General features: G+C 34.9%; 1 protein-coding gene across 7 annotated transcripts in view; it reads right to left on the bottom strand.

The window, feature by feature from the left end:
- TMEM117 (transmembrane protein 117) overlaps positions 1-27,762 on the bottom strand; it is a 395,739-nt gene that overhangs the window by 171,190 nt on the left and 196,787 nt on the right. For 6 of the 7 annotated variants that reach the window (XM_081058186.1, XM_081058187.1, XM_081058189.1 and 3 more), the window contains one exon: positions 17,163-17,262. The exons of the other annotated variant lie outside the window; for it this stretch is intronic. In XM_081058186.1, coding sequence (XP_080914312.1) covers positions 17,163-17,262 — 100 coding nt within the window. The remainder of the gene's footprint in view (positions 1-17,162; positions 17,263-27,762) is intronic. 7 annotated transcript variants of the gene reach the window in all.

The raw sequence follows: 27,762 nt of genomic DNA, 5'->3' as shown, positions 1-27,762 counted from the left end.
ATCTCAGTGATGATCTAACACATCACCTGGGACAACTCAGCATTCGATAACAATGAATGAATGAATGAATGAATGAATGAATGAATCTACCATAATCATAAATCAATAAGAATAGGGAATAAATATAACAGGACAATAAACTGAAGGATGGAAACTAAATGATACTACAGTAATAATAATAGCTAACGTAACAAGTTCTTCCTTTGTGCCAAACACTTTTCTAAATGCTCTACCTGCATTTACTCATTCAATCTTTGTGCTTATTGAATGTTTACTAAGCACTGTGTTAGGGTGTGTCTCATACATGTATGCATTTAGAAATGACGGCACCTACAATTCTATTAATTTAATTCAAAAATGCCTATAGAGTGGACATTATCCACACTTTCCTTTTAAGGATATGGGAGCAATAAACATAATAATAGCCAGCATTTATGCTAAGTTCCATGGTAAGTGATTTAAAGAATGTAGGTATCAGCTCACTTTACTAACATGGAAACTAAGGCCCAGGTCAGATAATTACTAAGTAACAGGATTGAGATTTGAACCCAGCACTAGACAAATTCAACATTCTTTCCACTGCAAATAAAAAGGTTAACGTATCTTTATCTTTTTGTTATCGTTTATTAAGATAGGGGAAAACGCAACAAACTTCAGAAACATTTTCATGAAAATGCAATTAGTCACAAACTTCTAGTGATTAAGTTGCATTTATGTTAAATATTAAGTGGAAAACAATCTATTTTTGGTGTCAAATAAATGAGGTGTTACTCACTACCATAACAACCCTATTGCCCAATGCTCATTCAACTTCGATTATAATCACTTAATAACTGTGTAATCTTTGGTACACAATGCCTCTGTTTCTTCAGCTGTAAAATGAAAATAGTAATACATGTATCTATAGCATTGGGTCTAAATAAATCAATAGATTTAAAACATTTAAAAGAGCTCTGGCACATGAGCTCAATAAATTTTATGTTATTGTTGTTGCTATCACAGCTACAATAATACCTTTTGTTACGGAGCGAGTCCCCAAGAAATGACCACGGAGCCGAATTGGACAAATTAACACTCTTTATTACAGATCCGAATCTGGGCTCAAGCCTCCACTGACACAGCAGTGAGCGAGAGCCCCGAGCACTGTTTCCCATCCCTATTTATTCTTTTCTGTTACTTGTCCTTTTTCTGATTTATGTGCCTTGGAGAAAAAAGGGGTGCTGGTTATTATTATTTTTTAAGGGAATGTTTTCAGGGGTAGGTTTCCTTAAGGGAATGTTCCCAGGGGTAAGTTTTCCTTAAGGGAATGTTCCCAGGGGTAAAGGGATGTTCTGCTTATCTTTGCTGCAGCAACAGGATCTGCTTATCTTTGCTGCAGCAACAGGATATCTAGTTTTTTGGGGTAAGCTTAACTGGGTACATGGTTTTAACGGAAGATATGTTCGGGTGGCCGAAAATTTCCCACGGCACTTTTGCTCTGACCTGCTTATCTTCCATTGTTAAGTAGATTGCCTAAACTGAATTGAGGCACGGTTTTTTTTTTTTTTTTTTTTTGATCCTTGTCACACCTTTCAAATAACCAATATGAATCAGGACATTGAAGAGTAATTTCTTAAACAGTGTAATGACATCCAACATTATTAACTAGTTGTATTCCTGAGAAACTATGTACAATTCAAATATTTAATAAAATAAATAGCATTTCTTAAAACAAAGTTCACTGATAGATTATTTTTCACTGTAACCATTTCCTTTTATCATTTTTTTATTTTATTTTTTTTATCATGTTCCTTCTTATATGTATCAAAATTATCATTTTTTTAATAAAAATTTTAAAAGGTAAGAGAGAGGTTGAGAAACCTGCATCTTTATATGTTAACGTTTCTGTATGTAAATTATATAAATATGTATATATCTATACATCTATATCTATACACACACACACATACATACAGGGGGGTGCCAAAAAATGTATACAAGTGGAGACTTTGGTCAATGTTGCTCAAGCAGAAGTTTGCCATAATCAGAAGTGTCTGGACGCTGATGGTAACCACTCTGAGCACCTCTTGTCACTGCAGAAGTCAAACATGACTTGTATTCATATTTTGTTATCGGCATATGTTTAGCATTACAATTTTAACACAGTTTTCCTTTCTTAAAATGTGTATACTTGTTTTGGCACCCTCTGTATTTAATACAAGTAAATGTACTTAATATACGAGCAATTTAAAGTAATTTAAATGTTCAGTAAAATGATGCAATTGATTTGGCAATTGAAAAGAGTTAAGGCTGCTTACAATGAATGCATGAGCCTTACTCCAGGGAGTGGCTTGGACATCTCTACAAATTTTCAGTGTTTATTTTTATCCTTGGAACACCTTCAGGGAATGTCATGTTGTTTCCAGGTTAGTGGCAGAGTCCTGCTAATTTACAATCTGCCACTTCTTTCTCAGCCTATCTTCGGCCAAGGTTTTTGTGCTTTCATCCGTCCTCTGATTTGAAACTAGGAGCCTGGGTGGAGAGAGCATTACCCTAAATTGCCTACATTTGTTTCTGTGCCTTCTCTATCATTTCCACATCAGCACTTTGTTTCTCACCAGGCATCTGGTAGCTCAGATTCTTTTTTTAAGTTACTTTTAGTACCTCATGAACCATCCCAATTAAGTTAATTCTGTTGATGATTTCAACAAAGGTACAAAGTAATTAATAATCATTTTGTCAGCACTTTTACATTTAATGGTATGTTTAGAGAGAACAGGAAATAGTCTTATATTTTAGGATATCAAGTGCTAATCCATAGGCATGCAGAAATTATATACCTCACAGTTTGACACCAAATCTTGTGATTATCTAGCTGCACATTATACTCATGAATTTCAAGCATGAGTGGGCAAAGCCTTCATTAAAAATTATGGACCCACTGTTTAGGGGAAAAATAATGCTAACATCAAACGTGAGGCTGGCATTTGGTAAGCTTTCAAAAGCACAGCTCTGCAATTGTTTCAGCCTGATTAACCATTCACACCTTTGCATTTCTCTTAGAAAAACTAAAGCATCTGCAGTTTTTGTTTTTGTTTTTCTTTGTAAAGGTTTTTAAAGAGTAAATAATGTTATTGAACATTGTCGGCTGTTGTTTCTAAAAGTAAAGTGAACAAAAGTAGAGTCCAACAAGCTGCCAGATACTGTTTCTCAAAGGGAAGGAAAGGCAAAAAAAGAGGCAGGGATTTTAAGGCAGTAACAGACACTGCAGTGGAAGAGAAGCACTTTGAAGCTCTACAGGTACCAACCTTCCACACAGTGGCTACAATATTTGGTGATTAACAATGATTGCCACTTACTGCCCTCGCTGCTGAAATGCTATTCAAGGACCTGCTGTGTTTCCCCAAAAATAAGACAGGATCTTATAGTAAGGTTTGCTCCAAAAGACGCATTAGGGCTTATGTTCAGAGGATGTCATCCTAAAAAGTCATGCTAGGACTTATTTTCCGATTAGGTCTTATTTTCAGGGAAATACGGTCTACAATTCCCTCCAATTCTCCCTCCGTTAAATATTATCCATTTACCTCCTCCCCCCTTCTAAACATCCCAATTACCATAGAATTTCCTCCTATCCCTCTTCACACCAGCACTAGCCATCACACAAGTATCACCCCAGTCACTTAGGCTGTTGGCATCTTGTATAATGCAACCCTTGCTCCCCCTCACCACCTTTCCTCTCCGCATGCACATTAGCTACAATCTGTCGGCCAGCTGTACCACAGCAACAATTCCAAAGAGCAGGGCGGACACTGACATCTATTGACAACATGGTCAATAATTACTTTCCTATTGTGCAGAGTCTCTGTTAATGGACTTTTTCAGGACTTGCTAATTTTTTTTAAAGTTCCCAAATGCAATTTAATTTTTACAATAGCATTTCTAAAGTTTAGTATTTTCCATCTGATACCCAACATTTAAAACTCAACAATATATGACTAATATTTTTAAGATACCATGGCAACCAAAGATTAAATTTGAATAAAAGAACTCAGCCTCTCTTAAAAATCTTCTTTTAGCTGGAAAGAATACTAATATAATGTCATGTGGAGTCTTGTCAAGTGCATTCGAGAAATGTCAAACTATATTTTTAACCATGGAGTTTGCTTAATCCCTTAAGACATTATCTCGCCTTTATGTTGACAAATGAACAGGACTGAAATATCAGGGATCTGAGCTACTGTCAAGATCCACTTTGCATCAAAAGTTGTTCTTGGGCAGCTGTTTTCTCAAAACTTCTCAATTAAAATCTACACTCACCTTACCTATGATTCCCTTGAGTCTGCTACCGAATTCCTTTGTTGTTGCACCTTAATTGACTCAAAGCTTTACTTTTTAGACAAGTCAATGTACTGTTGTGGCAACATAACACAGCGGGAAAATCAGATGAGAGGTGCCTGATAATTGTCGTTGACTAGGAAAATGTCATCTTTACTCATCTGCTTGCCAAGTTCGATTCTTGAATGGCATGTTTGGCCCAAACTCCCTCACTTTCCGGTTTTCCTACATATCATCCATTTTAGAAAATATCAAATTAGTATTTTAGCAAAATCTTTAACTTAGAATCTATTAAAATAGCAGGACTAAAAGCATGTAACAAGAAAACTAAGTGAGTGTCTTATTTTTACCTCTAATACTGATACAGGAACTCTAATACTATTTAGAACTCAGAGCCCATCAAGAGGGATAATTATGAGACAAAGTTTTATGGCAGTTAAAAGTTCAAATTCTCTACTTTGTGTCAAGATGACATTTTAAAGGTCAGCATTTTTCAACATTACTTTTTAGTCACTTATTTTGGTAAACAGGGACCATGATTTATCTACTTAAGATCATCTTGTCACCTTTTGGAAGGAGAGATATACTTATACCTGAGATATAAGTTCTCCTTAAAGAATATAAACTTTTCATTGTGAATTGCCATCCCTAAACATAACTCATATAATTCAGATCTTAATTCCTATAAGCAGTGGAAATTCTGGCAAATGACGTAACATTAACATCAGGTATATTTATACTTCGAGTGGCCTACTTCAAGCTGACCTCATTTAAAACAAAAAAACTCTCACTTAAATAGTTTGCTATACAAAATACTGAATATACAATCTTGGTATTAGTTTATGTTTTGCTGAGTTGTGGGAATGACAAAAACAAAAAGATGTAAAAATAAAATGTCTTCATTCAGAAAATGCAAACTAGGAACTGTATTTTAAGACGTTCTCATTTGTGAAACACTGTAATTTTTTAAATTAAATAACGCTATTAACAGTCATAATTCCACATCCTTTTTATCTTTTATCTCACAGCAGTTCACAGCCATATTCTCTAATAATTACGAAAAGTAAGCCACCCCCTGGGTGAATGGCAACAATCCTTACTAACATTTAATGAGAGGTAAAGAATCAAATTAAAGCACATGGAGAATTGGGGGAGCAAGCCCTTTGCTGGTGGGAGGGTGGATCAGAAGGAATTTATGTAGATGACACTGTATCAAATAGGCAAAATTATGACATGCTTGTCTCTGTATTATGCACTTGAAGGAGGTGTGGGTAGAGGGCAGGGATGGCTGCCCTAACTGACATCTACAGAGGCAAACTTCTGGCGTAATTTGAGCCAAAACCCCGGGATAGAGATATGGATCAGCTCTTCAGCAAGGCTGGTATAATTTTAGGGGCATCTGTTGAGTGTATCAAAAGGAAGTCACGATCAGAGTAGCTCTGCAGCAGTCCAAATCTCGTTCTAGGCTTACCACTGGAAGCTAGGTAAAATTTATTGGGTGGTTACATTGCCCTGTGGCAATGTGTGGACCCTTGGGGTGTTGTGACTTGATGAGGAAGCCAGACCTCCTGTCATCCACCTTGGCCTTCATGCCTGCTTCTCCGTTGCATAGTTTCCTGGCAATATACCTGAGGAAACCAAAAGATGTTTCCCCTTGGTTTCCCTCCAGCTTTAACACTGATGGTTATGACTCCATAGCTTACGTCAAAAAATTCTCAACGCCAAACTTCCTGGAATCACCTTACAGAAATGGTCCCGGAAATGTCTTCATATTAGAATCTCTGGGAACCTTTTAAAAATTCCAACATCGAGGCCACAATCCAGACAAATTAAAGCATTATGGCTGGGAGTGGGACACAGGAATCACACAGTCGTCTTTGAATCTCCCCAGGTAATTCCAATGTAAAGACTAATTTGGGAACTACTGCTGTCTGGAATTCTGGTAAACAGTAATTGGGGCAATCAGCTAAACAATAAGATTGGTTCCTTGTATCTATATAGAAATCTCCTAAAAGCTTCATAGATTCTCATATCTTCATGATATTTGTATTCATTGAAGATTTCCACAATGAATGTTTGTTAAGTACCCATTTATGCACCATTTCCTTATAAAAAACCAAAGCTAGTCAGCCAGTAAACAACTGTAGCATGAGGTTTACGTCTGTGTGCACCCATGCTGGTAAAGGCCAACCTGACCACAAAAACAAGCATTTCATTAACACTTCAGAAAGTGTTATTATGTGTTTTGCTCTCTTGAGCCTTAAATGTTTGGGTGAAATGAGTGCTAAGTGGTACAAGGATTCTGGTTGTTTTTATCAGCTGTGATTCGAGTGTAGGGAGTTATTATCTCCCCTGCATTTTAGTGTTCATAACAAAACAGAGAGAAGCGACCCTTTAGAGAGTGGATAAGTTTACGAGGTGATAGAGATGTTCCAGAATGGCGCTTGCCCAAAATTCGCTCTTCACACTGCCCTTTCAACATTCCGGTCATGTCAGTTTCCGGCTTTGATGCCCCATTTATAAAGCACAAAATAGATGACTAGTGTGCAGAATTTGTGCCAAACTTGTATCTTAACTTCACGTTCCTGATATTTTTGTACTAAACTGAATTTTGATGTCTCTTTGTAGAGAATATGCTCTCTGGTTCAGCACAGCTCCCTCCTTCCCACCGTCATTCACACCCTATTATCTCATACCAGATGTTTCACTCTTTTACTAGATAGCCCTGACCCTCAGGGCATTTGAATTTGCAACTCCAGTATTTATTACTTATGCAAGTTTAACACAGAAAGCCACTGTCATTCATTAAAACCCCATTGTAAACTGCTGAGTTAGGAATGGCAAGAAGGTTGGAAAGATAGGAATAGACCAAAAGACAGACGTTGTAGGACACCATTGTGGAATGGCTGGCTGGGGCAGGGCCCTTAAGGAGATTCCTTTAGTAAGAAGTTAACTTTAAATGCAACGATATTATAATTCCATTTTTACCATATTTAATATATTTTAATGTTTACTCCCTCATTTGTTATTATTTGGTATTTATTAAGTAAATAGATTGATGAATAAGAGAATAAGACCTTCAAAAGGCTGTTGGACTACTAAAGGTCTGTGAGTTTGCAGCATCAAAATTTGATAAAATATTTAAAAATGATGCATAGAGACAACAAATTTGATGAGTTTTGTCATGTAAAAATATCTGTGGGGAAAAAAGGTAGTCTGAATGAAGGCAAAAAGATATCTGAAAAAATATTTGGGCAAAAATAGTAGGAAAAACAAAGTTGTACAATCCTCCATTTTATTATAGTAGAATATGCTCTGAGCTTCTCAGGTCCTTTAACACTAGAGAATATATTTTCTCAAAAATATTATGATCTATAGGGACATTCAATTGGAAAAATCAACAGTTTCAGACAGACACCAATGACATTACCTTCGATACTTCCAGGGCTAATTAAGTAGTGTATGTGAATAGAAACCAAGAATAATTAATATTCTTGTATTTTAAGTGTTCATATAATCAAAATAAAAGATTTGTAAAGATGTATTTGTTTTAATACACAGGGATATGTTATTTTTGTATATTGAAAACAATCATTTTTTAAATAGTCTTTGAAAAGACATTTTATCTTTCTACCAATATAGTAAAACCAGTTTGTTCATCAATAAAGAAATATTTCAACCATAATATAATTTTAATTATACTTTGTCCCTTTTAATAGTCAAAAGAATTGTATAATAAGCTTGTATAATAAACTATAAGGTCACCATATAAATAAATATTCATTCAACGAAGGAATACTGAGTTTATATATCTAGCATTTGGTAAGGCAGAAGATTGGTTCATTTTGCTGTTTCATTGAGGCAAAATAAAATGCTTTTTTTTTTCAGGTCAGATGGGTAATGTGTCAGTGTCATAAAAAGGTTTGCGGGAGGCACATCTTACACAACAACATAAACACCCAATCGCCACCCTTATGGACTACAAAATGATCAAATGCATTGTGGTGTTTGTTTTTTTAAATCTGCACTTAGATTTGTCAAAAATCTTCCCTTGATTCTATCACCTGTAGTTGAAATTGAAAATACCAAATAGAAATTGGGATAATTATAACATAAGTCAGGGCAAAAAGGACTCAGATCTTGAAAATTATTAGTTTTCATTTTCTTCAGTAGCTACAGGCTCACAGTATCTTTTATGATGTATTTTAAAACCTTTATGAGAGGTGCTATTCTTTTCAATGAAAACAGATGGCTTCTCTCCAGGTTTCCTGTTTCATCTCAAGCACTTGACTCATTTAGACATTACTTCTCACATGTTCTCTGCTTACTAATCAAGAACAATTCGGAATTCTTAAGTTTGTATATTTAGGGTCCTAAGTGAGACCTGTTCTACAGCATTGAAGAAACTACTGATGTTGACCTAATCTTCTGTTGTATTTGATATCTTTGGAAATGTCAAAGGTATTTATTTGATATTATACTTAACTAGTAAGTTTCATTACTATTGTATGCTTAATTGACTCCTTTGTGCAATACGCATATAAAGTTCATAAACCTCCTTCAGATGTTTCATTGAGCAACTTGGTAGACTAGTGAAGGATACGGGAGTCAGTCCCAGGTCTGGGATAAACTTCAACATATTTTATCAGCAAGAGCTAAGGGAAGGTCATTATTTCCCAATCAGCTTTCAGATATATAAGAACAGAAAAAAATATGTGCCAAACAGTATTTTACTTAACCATACATTATCAAAACATTTTCTCTGTTCACTCAAATACCTCAATATCTGGAAACATGACATAATAGCTTTTATAAAGCAACACCAAAACGTAAGTATTATACTAGTCACTTCATTGCTATAAGTTGTTGTGGTGTTTTTTGTTTGTTTGTTTGTTTGTTTTTTATGTTTATAGAACATTTAACTGCAGCATATAACCATGAACATAAAACACTTCAGTCTTCTGAAAATCCTTGGGGCAAACAACTGCTAAAGGATAGCAATTTAATATAAACAAAACAGTGCTTAAATAACCAGATATTACAGTATCTATCTTAATTATAGTATAATATAAAGCTATTCTTTTACCTTTTTTCAGTCCCAGAAATAAGATACTTTCAACCACCTATATTTGTCAATAGGGATAAATAGCTGAGTTTTCTAAAGTTTACAAGTAATAGTTTGGCTGAGATGTGATGTTCTATCACTTTACTACCTGAAAAGATATGCACTTCCCTACTCCTAACTAGTAACAAAATTCAACAGATTTTGTTGACACAGGCAGGAAAAAGTATCAAACCAACTTCTTTGTCTATATTTCAAGTCTTATTAAGATCTATGATTAAATATTCCTAAGAAAATTATTTAATTTGGCAGAATATAGTAGTTGAAAGCATTGAAAACTTTAGAAACTAAGTTAAAAGATAGACACACACACACACACACACACACATAAATAATGCCCTTAGAAAGAGGCACTAAATAAAAGTTTAAAAAAATGGATAAGGGAATAATCTAACTACTTCTAAAATTACTACAAAGAGAAACACATAGCTTTTTTTTGAAGTTCTAATCTAAGCGAATATTAATAACCAGCATTTATTCCATTATATTATTGACTTTCAGAGGAAAAAAAATCAAATGTCGATGTTCTCTGCTTTTATTTAAATTTCTTCAGGCAAATAATTGATAAATGGTGTTAAAGGTGTGGAATATTGTTAGGAAAATTATAAAGAATGGATGGATAAAAAGGACACCGTTGAGGAAGTATAAATCAAGTATTGAAAATAAAGTATAATGGAATATAAAGATGCTAAAACTGAGTTGGGAATGGAAAAGATGAATGGTGAGCATCTCCTACCTCTAGTGAGAATGTCTTTCTTTAAGAGATGTCCTTAGTGGTTTTCATATCTTAATGTAGTTCAATTCAATACACTTTCCTAGATGCCTTTCATACTCTTAGAATAATATATTCAATACATTTTTAATAAATGAATATAAATTACATATAATACACCTATAACATACTAAGAAATTTCTGATAGACACTTAATTTAGGGGAGTTATAGCAGAGTCAGAATTTATGCTTCTATTCTTAAATACCTACATGCTATACTAAAATCTATTTTACTCAGAAATCCTTTTTTTTTATTAATTTCACATATTCTGTTAACTACTTTCAAAATCCAAGGGTCCTGAAAACTATAAGGCTCTTGATCACCATTTGTGATGTTATCTGAAAATTGAAGGTTAGATTCTCTTGTCTTATTAATTTTTTAGCAAAAACTTATTATTTTGAAGGAACATGAAACACAATGTTAAAATATTTATAGAGACATTAAAATATTTATACATATGAAAACAAAATGACTATATAAGGTTCTAATTTTTCTAATAAATAAAAAGGAAATGCAAAAAATAATTCCTCTATCATGTTCTTTGTTTCTGTCAAATGACCAAATGAACTGGCAATGATTTGGGGCAATTATGGGTGCCATTAAATCTACTATCTTGGGTTTTATCTGTGTGGTCATCAATGCTGGTGCCCCACCCAGATCCTCCTCTCCTCCTGGTGCCCTTCATTCCCTAGGAACATAACACCCGCCCAGTGGGTCAGCCAAGTGTAGACTTTTTCTGAGGCCATATGACCACATCTTTGCTTGCCCCCTTCCCCTTTTTTTCCCATGCTTCCCTCATCTCCTTTTCCAGGTTTCCCTGAAGCGCACTTCCTCAATAAATCATGTGCCGTCAAAGGCCTGATGCATGCAGGCTCTTTTTTCTAGGGAATATCACTTAACATAAAATATTTATAGAAAGATAGTCTATTACCTAAATAAATTCTTAATACAGTCTCGTTTTCACTGTATAAAATAATGAAATATGACATACACATTTACTAAACATAGGGTTAACTAATGGAGTAGACTGAAGTCATGCACTAGTTCTAATGAACAGTCTAGGAAAGAGAGAGAAAAAAGAGAAAGACTCAGAGCAATGCTGAGTTCTTGGGTTCAGCTCCAGTGGTTAAAACAGTATCTGCTGTGTGCCCTTCCCTTTGTCATATACACTTGTTCAGTGAGTTTACTAACTCTGATCCTTTGTTCCATGTTTCACAGTCTAAATTCCTTTTTATTATGAAGTTTGGTAAAGCTATTATTGCTACTTTATTTTAGATACTAAATCAATTTAATCCTGCTTTTTATTCCATCATTTTGAAATATCAGTGAAAGAGAAATAATTAGAAAACTGGCATTAATCATAATATAAATTGTCAAGCTCAATTCCAGAGAGAATAACAAGCTAGATGTGATGTCAGTTATAGTCCAGTTTATTGTTCATTGACAAACAGCATTTGAGAACAGTCCACAAAATAGTGACATGTATATAATAGAAAAATTTGAACTAAATAAACTATTATTAATTTGGTGAAATGAAAAATAACACAGATAATCACACCCCTTCCTTAGTAAGTGTGCAATAAGCAAGGGACAATAGAAAAACTCACCAAATTTTAGGTTAGTATGTAGATATATTACAAAATTTATCTTATATTTTCTATATTTAAGCTAGAAGGCACATGCTACTCTCAAACGCTACAGAAACATTCCCTACTGCTATTCTGTTCTAGATTTGTAAATACATACTAACACAGAAGGAGTATAAATTGTTCTCAAGTATATACCATTCTTTAATTCTGTCTGCCTCTATCCACTGAAGTTTAACCAATTTTCTGTCTTACGTAGTAACAGATCTCTGCTTAGGTGACTGAATGGATATATCTCAACCCAGCTTCCTTCTTTCTGTCCCCCAAACCTAGAACAGGACTTATGCCAGAAACAGCAGTAATGACCATTCCAGGAACTCTCTGGCAGGATTTGAGAAGCTCAGTCTTTGTTTTACCAATGACTGTCTTTTATACTCAAATGGTTACATTACCATTTGGGGAGAATGACATCAGCTTTCTATTACTTCCATTAAAAGGTGTTTACAAGCATGTGTACACCTGGTTATGGAAACAAGCATAGTAGAAACAAATGCATAGCCTTTTGTAGGGGGGAAGTAGGACAATATAGCTCTCCTCAGGTCACCTTTTTAGCATTTTATACCGTTCATTTTACAACTTTAAGTTACAAAATGGAATGAGGAAAAAAAATGGAACTTAATGCTTATGTGCTCTCATGATCTATTCTTTCAAACCATTTTTCTTGAGCACCTATTTTATGCCCGGTACTGTGTTGTATAGTAGGAATACAATTGTGAACATAATTGACATTGTGACTCCCCTCAAGAAGTTTATGTAATAGTCAAGTAAGGAGGAGTTTTCACCTTTGCCTCTTAAACAAACACAGTATTTTGAAAAAAATATAATAGCACCATAAATATGAATTATAATCTCTCTCTGAATAAAAAAATGTGTGAAAAATAAAAAGGCAAAATTTGGCATTCAAATATTTAGAGAGATAATGTATTTACATATAAAACAGGCACAGTTAAAATAGAAGGGAAAAATACATTTTTAAAAACAATTTTTTCTAAAATTATATGCTTGCTAGAGCTGCACTAGAGAGAAATAATTAAGCAAATGTAAAAGTTTCAGTACTTGTTATAATACAACTACAAAGGCTATGTTTTATTAATCAAAAGATATTTCCACATGAAGGTATTGGCTAAGCTTGTCTGGCTCTAATGGAACGCTAAGTTTCAAGAGGAAAAATGTGTGTATAAAATCATACACAATTTAAAAAACAAATGGTCACTATAAAAACCGGAAATAAAGGTAAAGTCAACTGGTAAACAACTGAATTGTTTTATGTGTATATGATTCACCTCATGCTGGAAACTTTGCTAGTGGTGGAATGCATATATGTAATATACATATATATTATATATATATAATATATATAAAGTACGTATACACCCACAGAGATATATGCATATATATAATATACATTATATATACACACACAGATATATATATACACACACACAAATATCCACAGACAATCCTGGGAAAAATATGTCAAGGCAAACCAAAGGATTTGATACACACAGTATACGGTTTAATGATGAAAGATGCCTTATGAAGACTAGATTTTACCTTGAGAATTGTCTTCTTCAGGTCATGGCACAACCTTACCTTACTTGTACCCTCTCCCATACCTCTCCCCAACCATGAACCTCAAACCTGGAGTCTGATATCCCTGTGACTATCAAGAGCCATATACCATTTACTGCTATAACAGAAAAGCTACTAGAGCAGGGATAATCAGAGGCTGGGGAAAAGGGATGGTTAGGTATAGATTGACAGGAAGTGATTTTTCCCTCTGGTATTAAATGAGGGGTGGAAGCAAGTGCCATCACAATGTCCTCAGAATCCCTTGCCAGCTTGGACCAGAACAGGGGCTATGACCTTTGTCTTCTGAAGGAGGGATGGTAAAACTGGAGCGATGTGCTCTGGAACAGGCCAACCTGCCTCAGCTCCTTGCTTAATGGCACACAGCATGGGAAAATTTGTGGATACATGGCCATGGTGTAGCATGAGACACCCAGTGTTTTTGTTTTATGCACATTATCCTGACAGAGCTCTTCTCTGCTCACATCAACACAAAGGACCAGTTCAATAATGAATTATGCCATGTGTCACTTTATGCACTTCTTTTGTATCAATATTTTTTTAAATCTATTTGACAAAAATTTAGTAACTTTAACCTTGACCTATATATATTTTTGTCCTCTGCATACGGTGTACCACAGAGCCAGAAAAAGTCAGGACGGCCTAGGATATTAAACCTAGTAGAGCTTGACACTCAGTAGGCTGAGGGCCAAAGATAATTGTCAGATTGGTTGATATCAGCCTTGCCTGTGGAACACATCAGTCCTGATGTGCCTTTTAAAACCGTGGGAAAGCTATGAATTATTTCTCTAAAAGAAAAATCCTCTATTTCAGAAATACATTAAAAGGCACCTTTTGGAAATGTAAATAGTCACTTGCTTTTCCATGACGCTCACCTTCATCATTGATATTCATTTCATGATAAGAATTCTATAGACAAATGAAGGTTAAAGCTTCCTTACATTTCTCTCATGAGGAAAACTATTATTATTTTTTTTAATGTTAGCAATGCCTACATGTGTAAACATATCAATATTTATACAGAGACTAGTCAGTAAATAGAAGTGGGAAGAAAAATGCTGTGCTCTGGGAATCCTCCCTGTGTGACTATATACTTTCAAATCAGGAGAATATGATGTTTCTTTTGCCATTCCCATCCCTGCATCTAATGGGGAAAGGTCAATATTTTATTTAACATAAGCAGAAAAGGACTTTGGATTGTCCTCCAGTTTATAGAGAGGAAAAGACAAGAGGCTCCAAAAGGTTAAGTGACTTAAGATCACATTGCTGACTGAGTTCAACCCAAAACATAATTTTCTTGATTCTCAATCCAGTCACGCTTCTGTGGAATTGGAAGTCTAGATCAGAGTGGTAATCTATGGTATGGGAGAGGTAAGAAGTTACCAGGTTACCAGGTTAGGTAGTACACATAGCAGGCTTGACAGTGGTAACTTCAGGAGAAACTGTAGAAATGAACCAGACCTTCGAGAAAGAACACAGACTGAAATGTGGAAATATTGGGATTTCTCTACACCACGAGAGTAGGGCAGATAAGTGAATGGTAGAAATCCAACCAGGAAAGGTAAAAGTCTTTGGTCAAAGGTGCACCATGCATTTTCCTCTCTAGGATGCCCTAGGAATTGAACCTCAACTTATGATTCAAACGTTAAAAAAAAAATCTTAATAAAAAATGTAACCCCTAAGTAGAGACAGAATCACAAATAGTCAAGGGGATACTATCTTGAGGGAAAGTCGGAGGAGTAGGATGGAACTGGGTCACAAACAAAGAATGATGTCATCATGGGAAAGAAAATGATTTATGTATCCAATGACTGACTTTAGCCTGCACACTGCAAAGCAAGCTCCTACGTCTTATTGGTCTGTTGCTTCTCCCCTGACTTTTATTAGGGTCAGTGTTAAACAGAAGTCAGAAAACAATATACCATATTGTCTTAGTCTATTCTAGCATTGATAATTGGAAGGAAACTCCAGACGCTCTGGACCCCAAGCCTTGGAAAAGGCAGAACGCTCATGCTCCTGGGGCTCCATAGAAGGGTCAGGAAGCCTACACAGCCTGAGGCTTGGATCAATGAACCACCCTTGCCATCACTTCAAGGGACTAGGCCCAGCCAAGGGAATGAGGGCTGAAAAACATGAACGATAATAAAGCACTATATCTACATTACACTTTAGCGTTTTAAGTCCTGTCACAGGGCCACACATTTAATCTTTACAGAAACCTGTAGCACAAGTAGGAAATATTAATCCCATTTAGGAAATGTGCACACTGAGGCTCAGAGGATTGTAACATTACTTGGAGAAGGTCAAACCATAGCTACCAAGGTCAAAGAATCCGTATTTCTGAACTCTTGATCCAATTCTCTTTTGCATTTAATTAAGCAGATTTACTGTAAAATGGAGTCAAAAATGACAATCCACAATTCATAAAGAAGTTTTTCAAAAGGCATAACCTCAGATTTAAAGAAAATTACATAGTTAAATTTCATGTATTTCCTTCTAAATAGTTTTTTTTTTCCAATGGATTTAGAAATTTTTGACATGAGGCAGCCCGGTCTCAATGTCTGGCTTATTCTAATTGTTATTTCTAGTGATTGCCAATAAAATTAATCACTTTTCAAATTTTAGATTTTAAAGTTAATGGAATGGGATGCATCTGGTAATTTGTTCTATTAACATTCTAAAATTGAACAGAGGTGAGAGGAGGCTCAAAAACAGGCAACACATACCTTTAATGGTTACTTGATACTCTTGCAGGATGATCATAGTAATAGTTAAGATATAACTGTTTCCTGTTCCCTGAAAATACCTCCTCTACGTAAGAAGCAAAGTTATCAATAGAAATGGCAGAACTGTTGTTGCAATCTACCTGCGATATACAGAACACATTTGTAGGGGCATGTCTCTGCCAAGTCTTCTTTAGGTTGGATACCTTTCCTTTGGTAGGTCTCCTCATTTTCAAGTCAATGGATGAATAAAGCTAATTAAGATTAACTGCATTTATGAAAGGTGTCAGTGAAGGTTAAATTGTTCCATTTTTATGAGAGTTATGCTCTTTGCACCCTGAAATTCTCTTAGAAACTTATAGGACCTAGAGCCCTTTAGCTACATACTGTATTTAAATAGCCCAATGGTTAAAAATAGAAGCTACGTTCTTGACAGATGAACTCCACGTGAAATATAATTTGTCTATTTGTTGAAGGTTTATAATAATAAAGACTAATAATGCATAAAAGGGATTAAAACATACAACTTTCAGAACTCTTAAGTTACTATTACGTTAGTAGTTTCAATGAGAAAAATAAATGTTGAAAACTATTTTAAAAGTCCTTAAAGATTGTTTCGTATGGTCTTTTGAGACAAGCCCGACAATATTCCTTACCTGAAAATTGTATGTCAAAAAAAATCTACACAGAAATTGTTTAGAACTTCACACAGAATCATTTTTTATTAATTTTATTAATGTGCATGTTTGTATGTATGTGTGTGTGTTATACATATATCCCCGTGAACAGCCAACATTAATATTATAATTGCATCTTTTTTTTCTGAGTTAAATAGATATTGCATATAATCTCTGGACTTACCTATACTCATGCATTTGTTCCACTCAAAAGAAAGGTAACTACTTTGTTCTAAATTATCAAAGTGCTGTCAATCCAACATTACGAACACATCTTCCATCTGATGTTTGAAATGGGTGAAGTTAAAATTTCTTACCATCCAAGCTGTGACAAAGTCCCCCATCCAGGTCCCTACAGCAGCTAATTTCATGAAACTTTCATTTCGGATGCCCATATAGTCTGTAATGATATATGCTCTGTGGAAACAAACACACAAGACATTGCCCAGACTCAGAGAGCCATATAGTCAAAACTTTCTGGTTCAGCAACACCCAAAGGGACTTTCCCCCCTCTCAACAAGCTTTCTTGCTCTGTCTCGTCACATATACTTACACACCTGAAAAGCTAGGAAGAGCTCTGAGGGTGCCTGGGTCAGTTCCAATTAGACTGGAAGACTGTGACTATCCCAATTACCGTGTGCATTTCATTTTTGAGCTGTAAGACTGACAACAGCTTTTGGAAAATCAAACAGAAATACTCAGCAAACGTATCATTTCATGCTCACTCAAGCATGAGGAGAGCGGAAACAATTCCTGAATTAGAGTAACTTGAAAGAAAGGAGAATAGCTTACTTTTCCTTCAGTTCTGTCAAGTCAGAACTGTTGAAAAGGTGCTGGAACTAGGCTTTACATATAATGTCACACGAAAATATTCAGAATAATGTCAAGATTTGAGAAAAATGGCCACACAATGAAGCAATATAAAATTTGATTCAAATATATTTAGTTTATTTTATTACTTAAATGACAATAAAATTTAATTTCATTACTCTTTTTATTCAGCTAATTCTTATTTGCCTGCTGTAACACCAATTCATGTTGTTCAAAGCTCAAAGAGAGATTCAAAGATACAACTGATCAATAAATACAAGTAATAAGACCATGCTTATTGTTGATTAAGCATTTTCATTTCCATTTCCTCATTTGATAGTTAAGAATATCCTAAGTATTGTTTTTCCCATTTTGCAATTTCTCTGAGAAAACTGGGATTCACAGATCACTTAACTTGCCTAATCAATACCACACAACTAATGAATGGGAGTTAGAAATGAAACTTCATTCTCTCCCTCTCTCTCTCTCTGCCAGATTTTTTTACATTTTAAATTGTGTTCCTTTTCTTATATGATAATGCCTGTACAATTTAGAGTACTAGTTGAACTTGATTCTTCTTAGATTAACTTTAAAACAACATATAGTAAAGAATTACATGTTTGGCACTTATCTACTAAAAATTTGAAGAAGCACATTTTTTAAGTCCCTGCGAGATAAACCATCTCCACTTCAGTTATTTATTTTCTGGAGCTATTTCAGATAGTTTTCTTATCCATTAAATGAACAATTATTTGAACAGTTTTAACAGCAAAAGCAAACTTACAAACTTTAAAAATGACTCTTTTTTTCTACATGTTTCATTCACCTACCTATAGGATCTATATAAATCATAAGATCTCACCCCAAAATTCTAGGTCTCTAATTTCATGGGTTTCCATAATAGCCAAAAAATTTAGAGCTACTGCGAATTAATTGCATGCTTACAATGTTCCGATGTTTATTGCCCCATGTTAAACTTTCAGACTCAACTCCTAAATCATCTGACATTGAATGCATCCACTTACATATAAGTAACAAACTGAAGTGAAATATAATTTTTCATTATTAGCACTTTAAATACTGTGTGTCCATCAGCTTGCATATCAGCACAATGAAATTCCTGTTTCACAGATATGGAATTGAGGCTAGAGAGAGTTTTTGCAACTTTTTCAAGGTCAAGCATCTAGTAAATGAATAAGATTTGAAACTAAAGTTGATTGACTCCCAAATCCAGACACAACCACTGCACTATACCTTTTTCCTACAAATGTCAGTAAAAATAAATAAATAAATAAATAAATAAATAAATAAATAAATAAATAAATAACAACCCTCAAAGGATATCTACTCTGTTTGCCGGTATCTTAGTAGGAAATGAAGATCACAACTCATTACCTTTGAGGATAATTTATACAAAGAAGTCAAGAGCAGCCCCCAGAAGCTGCAGTGCTCCCGAGCTACCTTCACAGGTTGGCCTCTCAGTGAGTTCACTGCTCTAAGCAACCTCTACTTGAAAGCCCCTAGATTAACCTGTACAGACTGGTGTACCAGTACTGCTGAACAGTTCTTGAGCCGTGAACTCCAAATACTATAGAGTATCAGCTCTGGTAGTTGTCCAGCTCTCCCCGTGACACATGCCACATTCCTCATCCCTACCTGCCCACTTAGCCGATTCGCTCTATGACACATTGGGCAAGGGTGTCAATTTCAGGGTACATTCCTTTTGGTTTTATAGATGTGTATAACAGAAGGCATCGTTCTTTTAATTTCAGTATCTAAAACTAGGGATGAGAGGAATAAACTTGCAACAGATCATTGATCCAGCCAAAAAAAAACTAAAAAATCTAAAAAATACAAAAATTACCCCCCAAATCTGCTTAAAGGTATCTGAGAGCTGATGAAGCAATGAGGACCAGAAAAAAACAACATACCTGATTGGAGGGAATTGTGAAAAGGTTAGCTATATTTTATCTGGGGAGATTTGCTGATTCTGGACTTTGGCAGAAGTCAGCCTCATTGGATTGGAAAGACAACATTAGAAACTTAAGGAGCTGAGATCCTTGTGAAAAAGTAGGGGTCCGGAAAAGAGTGTGATACACAGCTGGTTTTCCTTTCAAGACATTTGCCCAATTATGAACTTGTTCGAGGGGAGGCTAAGAGACTGAGCAAAAGTCTCTGAAAAGCATAGCAGAGATTTGGCAAATCCACAATGCTGAGGAGACTATTACAGTTCAGAACCTGCCAGAGGAAATAGCCGGAGAGAATACACAGAGCCATACACAGGTGAGAGAAAACTAGAGACTGATGGGTCCTTCATGAAACTATAAATCAGTGCTTACCCAGTCTATTCAATGACTGGATTAAGGGAATCAGCCTCTACTCTTTCCATTTAACAGAGGAAAGAGTGACCCTTTTCTGAAAGAATAAAATACCATCTAGATCGTCTACACATTTTTATACATGACATCTATCATTCATTCAAAAATTTCTAGCATGTCAAGAAATAGGATCAAACCACTGAACACCGAGCAGTAAAACAATATTTAAAACTAGATAATAAGCTCCAGAAGGACAGGGGGTTATTTGGCCATTCTTTTCCCTGCTGATTCCCTAGCTGTTAGAACAATGCCTGCATGTAGAAGCAGCAATAAAATGAGATTGAATCATGAAGAACTCTTCCACAGAGGAAGACATTAAACATGTTTTTAAATTGTTTTGTGTGTTCATTTTATTTCTCCAACTTCCTTTGTATCTCCTTGACTGCAGGATAGCTGTGCATAAACATCTAGAACAATACACCAGCACAAAATAAAGAAATGTCCCTCATGTGTGGCTGTGGGCACGGGGAAGTACCACATGCTATAGCAATACAGATGAGATAGCACAGGTAATTCATGAAATAACCAATATGTTTACTATGTTTCCCCCAAAATAAAAGTCATATTAATTTTTAATATTTAATAATATATTAACCCTATATTAATAAAGGGTCTTATATTAATTTTTGCTCCAAAAGACGCATTAGCGCTTATGTTCAGGGGAGGTCATCGTGAAAAATCATGCTAGGGCTTATTTTCCAGGTAGGTCTTATTTTCAGGGAAACATGGTAAAAATGAAGACCGATATATAAAAGTTAGTAATTACTCTTATTTTTGCTGCTTTGGACAAATATAAAGGAGAATTACAAATATGCAGAGCTGTCAAAAAATTTCAAGTACTAGTTCACTGATTTGCATACCCATTAACATTTAACAATATTTCCTGCTCAGGTTGTAAAGGACAGAGTGTGCATACATTTATATCAGCAATGTGAGCAGATTTGAATATTATATTGGACTCTAAAAAAGTGAAGTTGTGAGGCTTTGTACCCACAGATTTTGGGGAGTGATTCAGAATTATATTTTATGTGCTAAGAGGCACCAAGTAAGTTTGAATTTTGTTCGAAATTTCAGATTATTTCAACTATTCATACATCTTTTGTTTTGTACTTTAGCTCGTTATTTCCACTATGCCTAGTGGAACGCAGTTCTACCAGCCTTACAGGTAAATATTAATCATAGATATTTTCTTTAAAGATTCTAAATGAATATTTTTTCAGGCTATAACTTCAGCTTTTATTTTTTTCTTGAGATTTCAAGTTTAAATGTAGAAATTTCAAATTACAGGATGTTGGAAAGGTTCACAGTTATCCTAACAGTCTGAAAATATGAGCTACCGAGATTATCGGACCTAGTGAAACCCATGTGCTAAATGGCCATAAGCAAAACAGACTCGAACATGGGTTAAATTCTCAATAAAATTATAATATAATGGATTGGTTTTACAGGTGAGAGTCTTGATCACTACCAACAAAAGTTCCATTTCACTTCAGTTTGTTTCTTATATATAAGTGGATGCAGTCAATGTCAGATGATTTAGGAGTTGAGTCTCTGAAAGTTTAACATGGGGCAGTAAACAGAGATCACCAAACCAATACTGGTTCATGCTTCACTGAAGATCCATCTTTGGCCAGCTGGATTCATAATGTCGCAGCTGTCGTTCCTAGCCATGTTTGCGCAACATAAACAAGATTGGGGGCTTCATACATAAGTAAATCATGTATATGGAGTTGACTTACATAAGTATAGACCTGCATTAAACACAATGAAATTAAAGCAAAAATTATAAATATTCTTACAGCATTGAAGTGAAACTTTGTCACTATAAAACTCCAGGAATTCAACCTAGATTTATTCAATTAACCTTTCCTCAATCCTTTTGTGTTTGTAATAAAATGATTAACAACCTTTAATCTAGTCACTTAGTCAACTATTATCCAAATAACCACATTTTAGTATTTTTGCTCAAAATTCCTACTTCTTGATTATTGAAAGCTTTGATGGAGCTCAATACATGTGCATGGACCTTCCAGGCAAGACCTAAGGTATGCAGACCTAAGATCCATTGGAATGTCAAAATGTGGCGAACTATTGTTAGAAGTAGCCTGGAATGATGAAAATTGCATCTGGGTCTAACATTGCTTACAGATAAAATACCATCTCCAATTTCCCCAATTTAGCCACTCATCCCTTCTAATTTATATAAGATATATATAAGAAGACTGTAGATGGAATTTTCATTGAACAAACCCACCCTGACTGTGAACATATCCACCATATGTCAACTATTCCTTTCATCTCCTGCCATTACCCCTAAAAGCTGTCCTTTCCCTGGTGTTACTATAACACTGAATATCCCTCTTTGTTAAATAAATTTCCCAAAGTATTTTAATGACTTTTCTCACATTGTCCCTCTCTTCCAAAAGACTTGGTTCATCAAGAGTGAAAAGCATGGTTCATTCACCTAGGCAGGTGAAATTCTTTGCCCAGTGTATAGTATGATTTAGGAATGCAATAAATATTTAAATGAATTAAGTAGTCAATTGATTAATGTAAGAAGATTGGATCATCTGACACTGGCGCCAAAGTAAAAGGAGGATAAAAGATAAAAACAAAAGATTTGCAATATAAAAACAAACTAAAAGGAAACATCAAAGATAAGATGTAGGTCATGTAATTATGAAGTTCTAACAAAGTTAGAATGGAATATCATTGTATCATTTTTATTACCTCTTCCAGAATAAAAAGCTAGAGCCCAGAATATAATCAAATCAAAATGAAGACCACATCCTTGACTTTCTGCAGTCATATATTATAAATTAATTTGAATCTAAGTTAGTTGACTCATAACGAAGAAAAGTAAAATATTGCAAAATCTCTACATGGTAGACACTGCATCTGAATGTTTGAAAATAATCATTTTAAATGAGACTAGATATTAATACATAACTTTGTGCACCAATTTGCTGCACAAACAATACAAAAGCTACATAGTAAAACACATTCATTTTACCCATGTGAATAAAAGAAAGAAAACTTATTTCACTATCCTGTAAATGGATACTGCCAAACTACATTTGTTGCTTGTCCTTTAAAGCAAAACTTAGAAGTTTATGATGTTATAAAACAATATAGCCTCAAAACTAATTTGAAAGTTACAGAATTTTTGTGGTTATACCCCCGTTTCTTTCTTAGTTCAATTTTTTTTTTCTCAACCTCACTAACACTGGAGGAATTTCCAATCTAACTGAATGTTCAAAATAGAGCTGACTTGTTTTCTACTTCTGAAGAATTAAATAAACACAACCAAGAGCCTTATGTATCTTTAGTAAAGTCACTGGAAAAATAATAGAAGGTACAACATTTTAAAATCCTAAGCTTGTTTCTAAGACAACCCCAATAAATCCCCAAGGGAATGCAGAGAGTCACAGATTACCTAAAATTAATTTCATGTCTAACTGACGCATATTTTAAACTTAAATAACAAATGTGTTTATAACTATTTGGATAAAATATATCTGAATTATAAAAGTGAATTGCAAACTGAGCCACAATGGCATTAATTAATTTCTCCTACATAATGATACTTCCTTCAAATTACAGAGGCATAAAATAGCTTACATAGGTTCTGTAAGATTCTGATGGTGCTCAAAGTAGGACAAAAAGCAAGTTTTATTTCAATGGATGTATGTCAGTGAAAGTAATTGTTCATGGCTATTAAAAGGTCAAAATAGATTTAAAAAAATAATGGAATGAAAACAACAGGACACAAATACAATAATTAACTTTTGGCAGAAATTTTAAGTTTTCCCTTATGTGTAATAAAATAAACATTAAAAAATGAGACTGTCTTTCAATTTCCTGCAAAATTTTCAAGTTGAAAGCATAATTGCTTTGTGATAATATAATCATTATTATTTTCCCTCTCTTCTTCTTTACTTTCCTCCCCTTCTTCTCCTCCTCCTTCTCCATCTTCGATTAGATATGAGTTCAACCACTCCTTATTCTCCTCCCCATAGCTACCCAATAATGTTTCTCAATTCTTGTCAGAAAAATTTTAAACTCCAGTGATGGGAAGGAGAAAAAGGGCTACTGTTTTCATCCCAGAACCCTTCGTGCAGTATGTGAATTTGTATTAGCTAAGCGTCTATCTTATTTACTATTCATTTACTCATTTAGCAAATTACTGATGCTTCCCTAAATGCTAGACCATGGGCCTGACACTTGTAAGCTCATCAATTTCCAAGGGAAAGAAAATAGCACTTCAGATGTAGTGGTCACTTCTGGGATTATTACCCAGCACCCCTTGTCTAATAATTTCTTCTCTCCTACACCACTTTCCACAATGTAAGGGGAAAGCTTCTGGGGTAAGCTTATGGACACATGTATACAATAATAACCAACCCTGTTGCTAGCCTATGTTTTCCTTTTCTGATAATTTAGAACCAAAACTCAAATAGAGAAAGGAGGAAATCACTTTCTAGGGGTTGAATGAAAAATAACTCAGTGATTATTGGTGACCACATTTGATCCTTTGTGAAGTGGGGAACTAAGTGTGCAGCAAGAGAGAAAAGGGGTGGAGGGAGGAAGGAGGGGAGAGAGTGAGAAAGAGAGAGAAAGATAGAGAGATGAGAGAGAGAAAGTGAAGAGAGAAAGAGACCCATGCAAAGGAGAAGAGAGATAAAAAAACAAACACTGGTGGTGTGGTGTGGGACTCTAATTCCTATGCCTCTGGAGACCTGCATTCCTGCACTTTGGATTCCATGGGACGCCCTGTTAATTCCTAATAATTACTGCCCCCCTTCACCTCTGCTCTTAAACTAACCTGACTGAGCTTCTGTTAATGAAAATAGTTGCAACCATGCACCAAGAAAAAGTTTTAGAGCCTAAAAATGTGGTTTTGAATATTTTGTTCAGTTTTCACCATCCTTTAATTCCTTTTAGAAAGGAATGCTACTAACTTGGCTGCAAGAGTCACCAGTTGGTTGATAGACCAAGGTTGGTTTTCAGATTACTCGTATTAAAGAACAGGATGCATGTATTGTGCCCACTCTATGTCACTGCCCAAGACAACAAAGAGACTTTTGTTTAAGTCTTAATGTACTAGTTACATGTACAAATTTCACAAGGGTGCTCAAACTCAGAATTGCACTCTCCATCCCAGTTAAAAAATGGGTGTACCTGTTCTAGTTAAAGCCAATCTGTTAGAATGTTTTTCCATTTTGTGAGATACAGGACACACTATGAGCGTATGTCAAAAGAGTGACAATAAGTGTGGGAATATCTGTACATTTAATAGATAAAAAGCTAGGTAAAGAGGTTACATCTCTTAGCTTGCTCATCTAAAGGGAACCGGATTTTGAAATAAAAAGTGTTGACAAAAGATCAAAGAAGGACAGATTTTTCTGACAGATCAAAGATTTGTATAGATTTGCTACAAAGTGTCAGCAGATGTCACAAAAAAAAATGAGGTTAAACAGACATCACTTAATGTAGAGTAAAAAGGGGGAGAGAGTTTGGGAGGGGAACTTGGGAGGCGAGTCCTAGAATTGAGTTTGCCAATGCTATGAGTGATTTGGGGTAGCAGATATAGAACTTTCCAGGTGTTGAATGCTATTGGGATGCTAAATAGCATACACCTTTCACTTTCAGCTGTCTCTGGACTCGGACCCTCTGTGTAAAAGCCAAGCCAATGAGGCATCTCTGTAGTCTAACAATGCCTAGTTATTATCAAATGCCCTTCAAATTAGAAGTGAGATCATTCTATTGTTCTATAAACTTGCTCTGCAATTTTACTAATTATACAGCTGCATTTGATTTAACAATATAAAGAATTTCATACTCTGCTTTTGGAATGTGTGTTTTACAAGCTACAGCACACCAGCCTATGTAAGAAAAAAGGAAGTAAAGACACATTTCCACCCACCTTATGAGCATGTCAGACCCATTAGGTTTCTCGTAAAGAATTCAATGAGTTTTCAGGGTTTGATTTGTACCGTTAGGACTTTTAGCTACAACAGCTCTATGTTCCAGCTGACACTGATGTCAAAAATGGTGCCAAAAATAATCTCTGCTACTGAGGTGCACCAAAGTTGCTACTACAGCCACTCATGTTGTCAGTGTGTCTGCCAAGGTCCAAAGGTACTGATGTCTGTACCAAGGGAAGCAAAACCTCGTTACAAATTCTGCTGTATCCTATGCCACCTTCACCAATTCTGAGATCAGCCACAACCAGTACAGCCACATTACTACACTACGCCTGAGTTGCAGACAGAAGTTTCATATCTAAGAAAACTAATCAGCCTTGCCCTTCTCTAAAGCCTTATTAACCATTGCAGGACCCCCAATGAAATATTCAAAGTCCCATCAACTATAACTCTCCTCCCCCAAGTCTTACCAGTCACAAGCCAGTCTATACACAGAGATTATCTGATCATTTTTTAATGGGCCTTCTTCAAAATGAACAGACTTCAGATATATATTTGATGAAAATCTCCAATAAGAAATAAAACAGCTCAAAACTAAACAAAAACGAGGAACTCAGAGGAAACAGAAAATGTTGAAAGCAGAGAAAAGGTGTGAGGGTATAATAAAGATATTTTTTCAGACCTGCAAAGTCAAAATTAATTGTAAGTTGCTTATTAAAAAAATACATCTAAAACTAAAGCTACATATAGGTTGAAAGTAAAAGAGTAAAAAAGTAAAATAGTAAAAAAATAGTAAAAAAGATAGCATGCAAATAGTAACAAAAAATGTGTGTTGCTATATAAAGCAAAATGTATTATAGATTCACACAGAAAATGCGAGATATCAACATACAGTAAGTCCTCACTTAAAGCAGTCAATGCATTCTTTGACTTTGAATAAAATTACATATAATGTAACTAATTTTACCATAGGCTAATTTATATAAATAAAAATTAAGTTCCTCCAGCATTTTATGAACATTGTTTTATTCTACATCTCAAGGGCACATTATACTTTACTGATAAGTTGAAACTTTCATCATTAGTAAGGTTCCCTCTTAATCTTCCCTCTTAAACTTTTGTTCAGCGTCATATTGTTATAATTGACAAAATTGTAACAAAAAATAGACAAATGCACACAGAAAATGTGAGATATAAACATACAGGAAGTCGTCACTAAACATCCTGTGACAAGACTTAAAATTTTTAAGTCTCTAACAAGATTGACCAAAATATAAAACAAAAAGGCACAAATAACCAATGTCAGAAATGAAAAAGGGACATCACTACAGATTCTGCAGACATAAAACAGATAATGAGTGTATTTTAAGAAATTTAGATGAAACCAACAAATTACTAGAAATCTACATATTACCAAAGTGTACATAGGAATAAAAAAATAGATCTATTCACAGAATTGAATTTGTAATTAGAAACTTTCCCACAAGAAAATCCCAGGCCCAGATGTGTACATGGGCACTGAGAGAAATGTACAGGAATGTTTATAGCATTATTATATAATAGCCTAAAACTGGAAATAGCCCAAATATCTATTAAAAGAATGTATATATTATGGCATAGCCACACAATGGAGATTATTAAACAATGAAAATGAAGAAACTGCTACTATACAAATTCTGGATGGAGCTCAGAAACTGTTATATAAAATAAGCCGGACAAAAAAAGAGAAAATAGTGTATGATTACAAAGATATAAAGCTTAGAAACAGGCAAAACTGAACTGCAGTAATTAGGGAAGTATTA

This window comes from Rhinolophus hipposideros (assembly GCF_964194185.1).
Source record: "Rhinolophus hipposideros genome assembly, chromosome: 9".
Classification (NCBI taxonomy): Eukaryota; Metazoa; Chordata; class Mammalia; order Chiroptera; family Rhinolophidae; genus Rhinolophus; species Rhinolophus hipposideros.
Note: the sequence above shows the minus strand (reverse complement) of the source record. Positions and strands in the feature narration are given on the sequence as shown.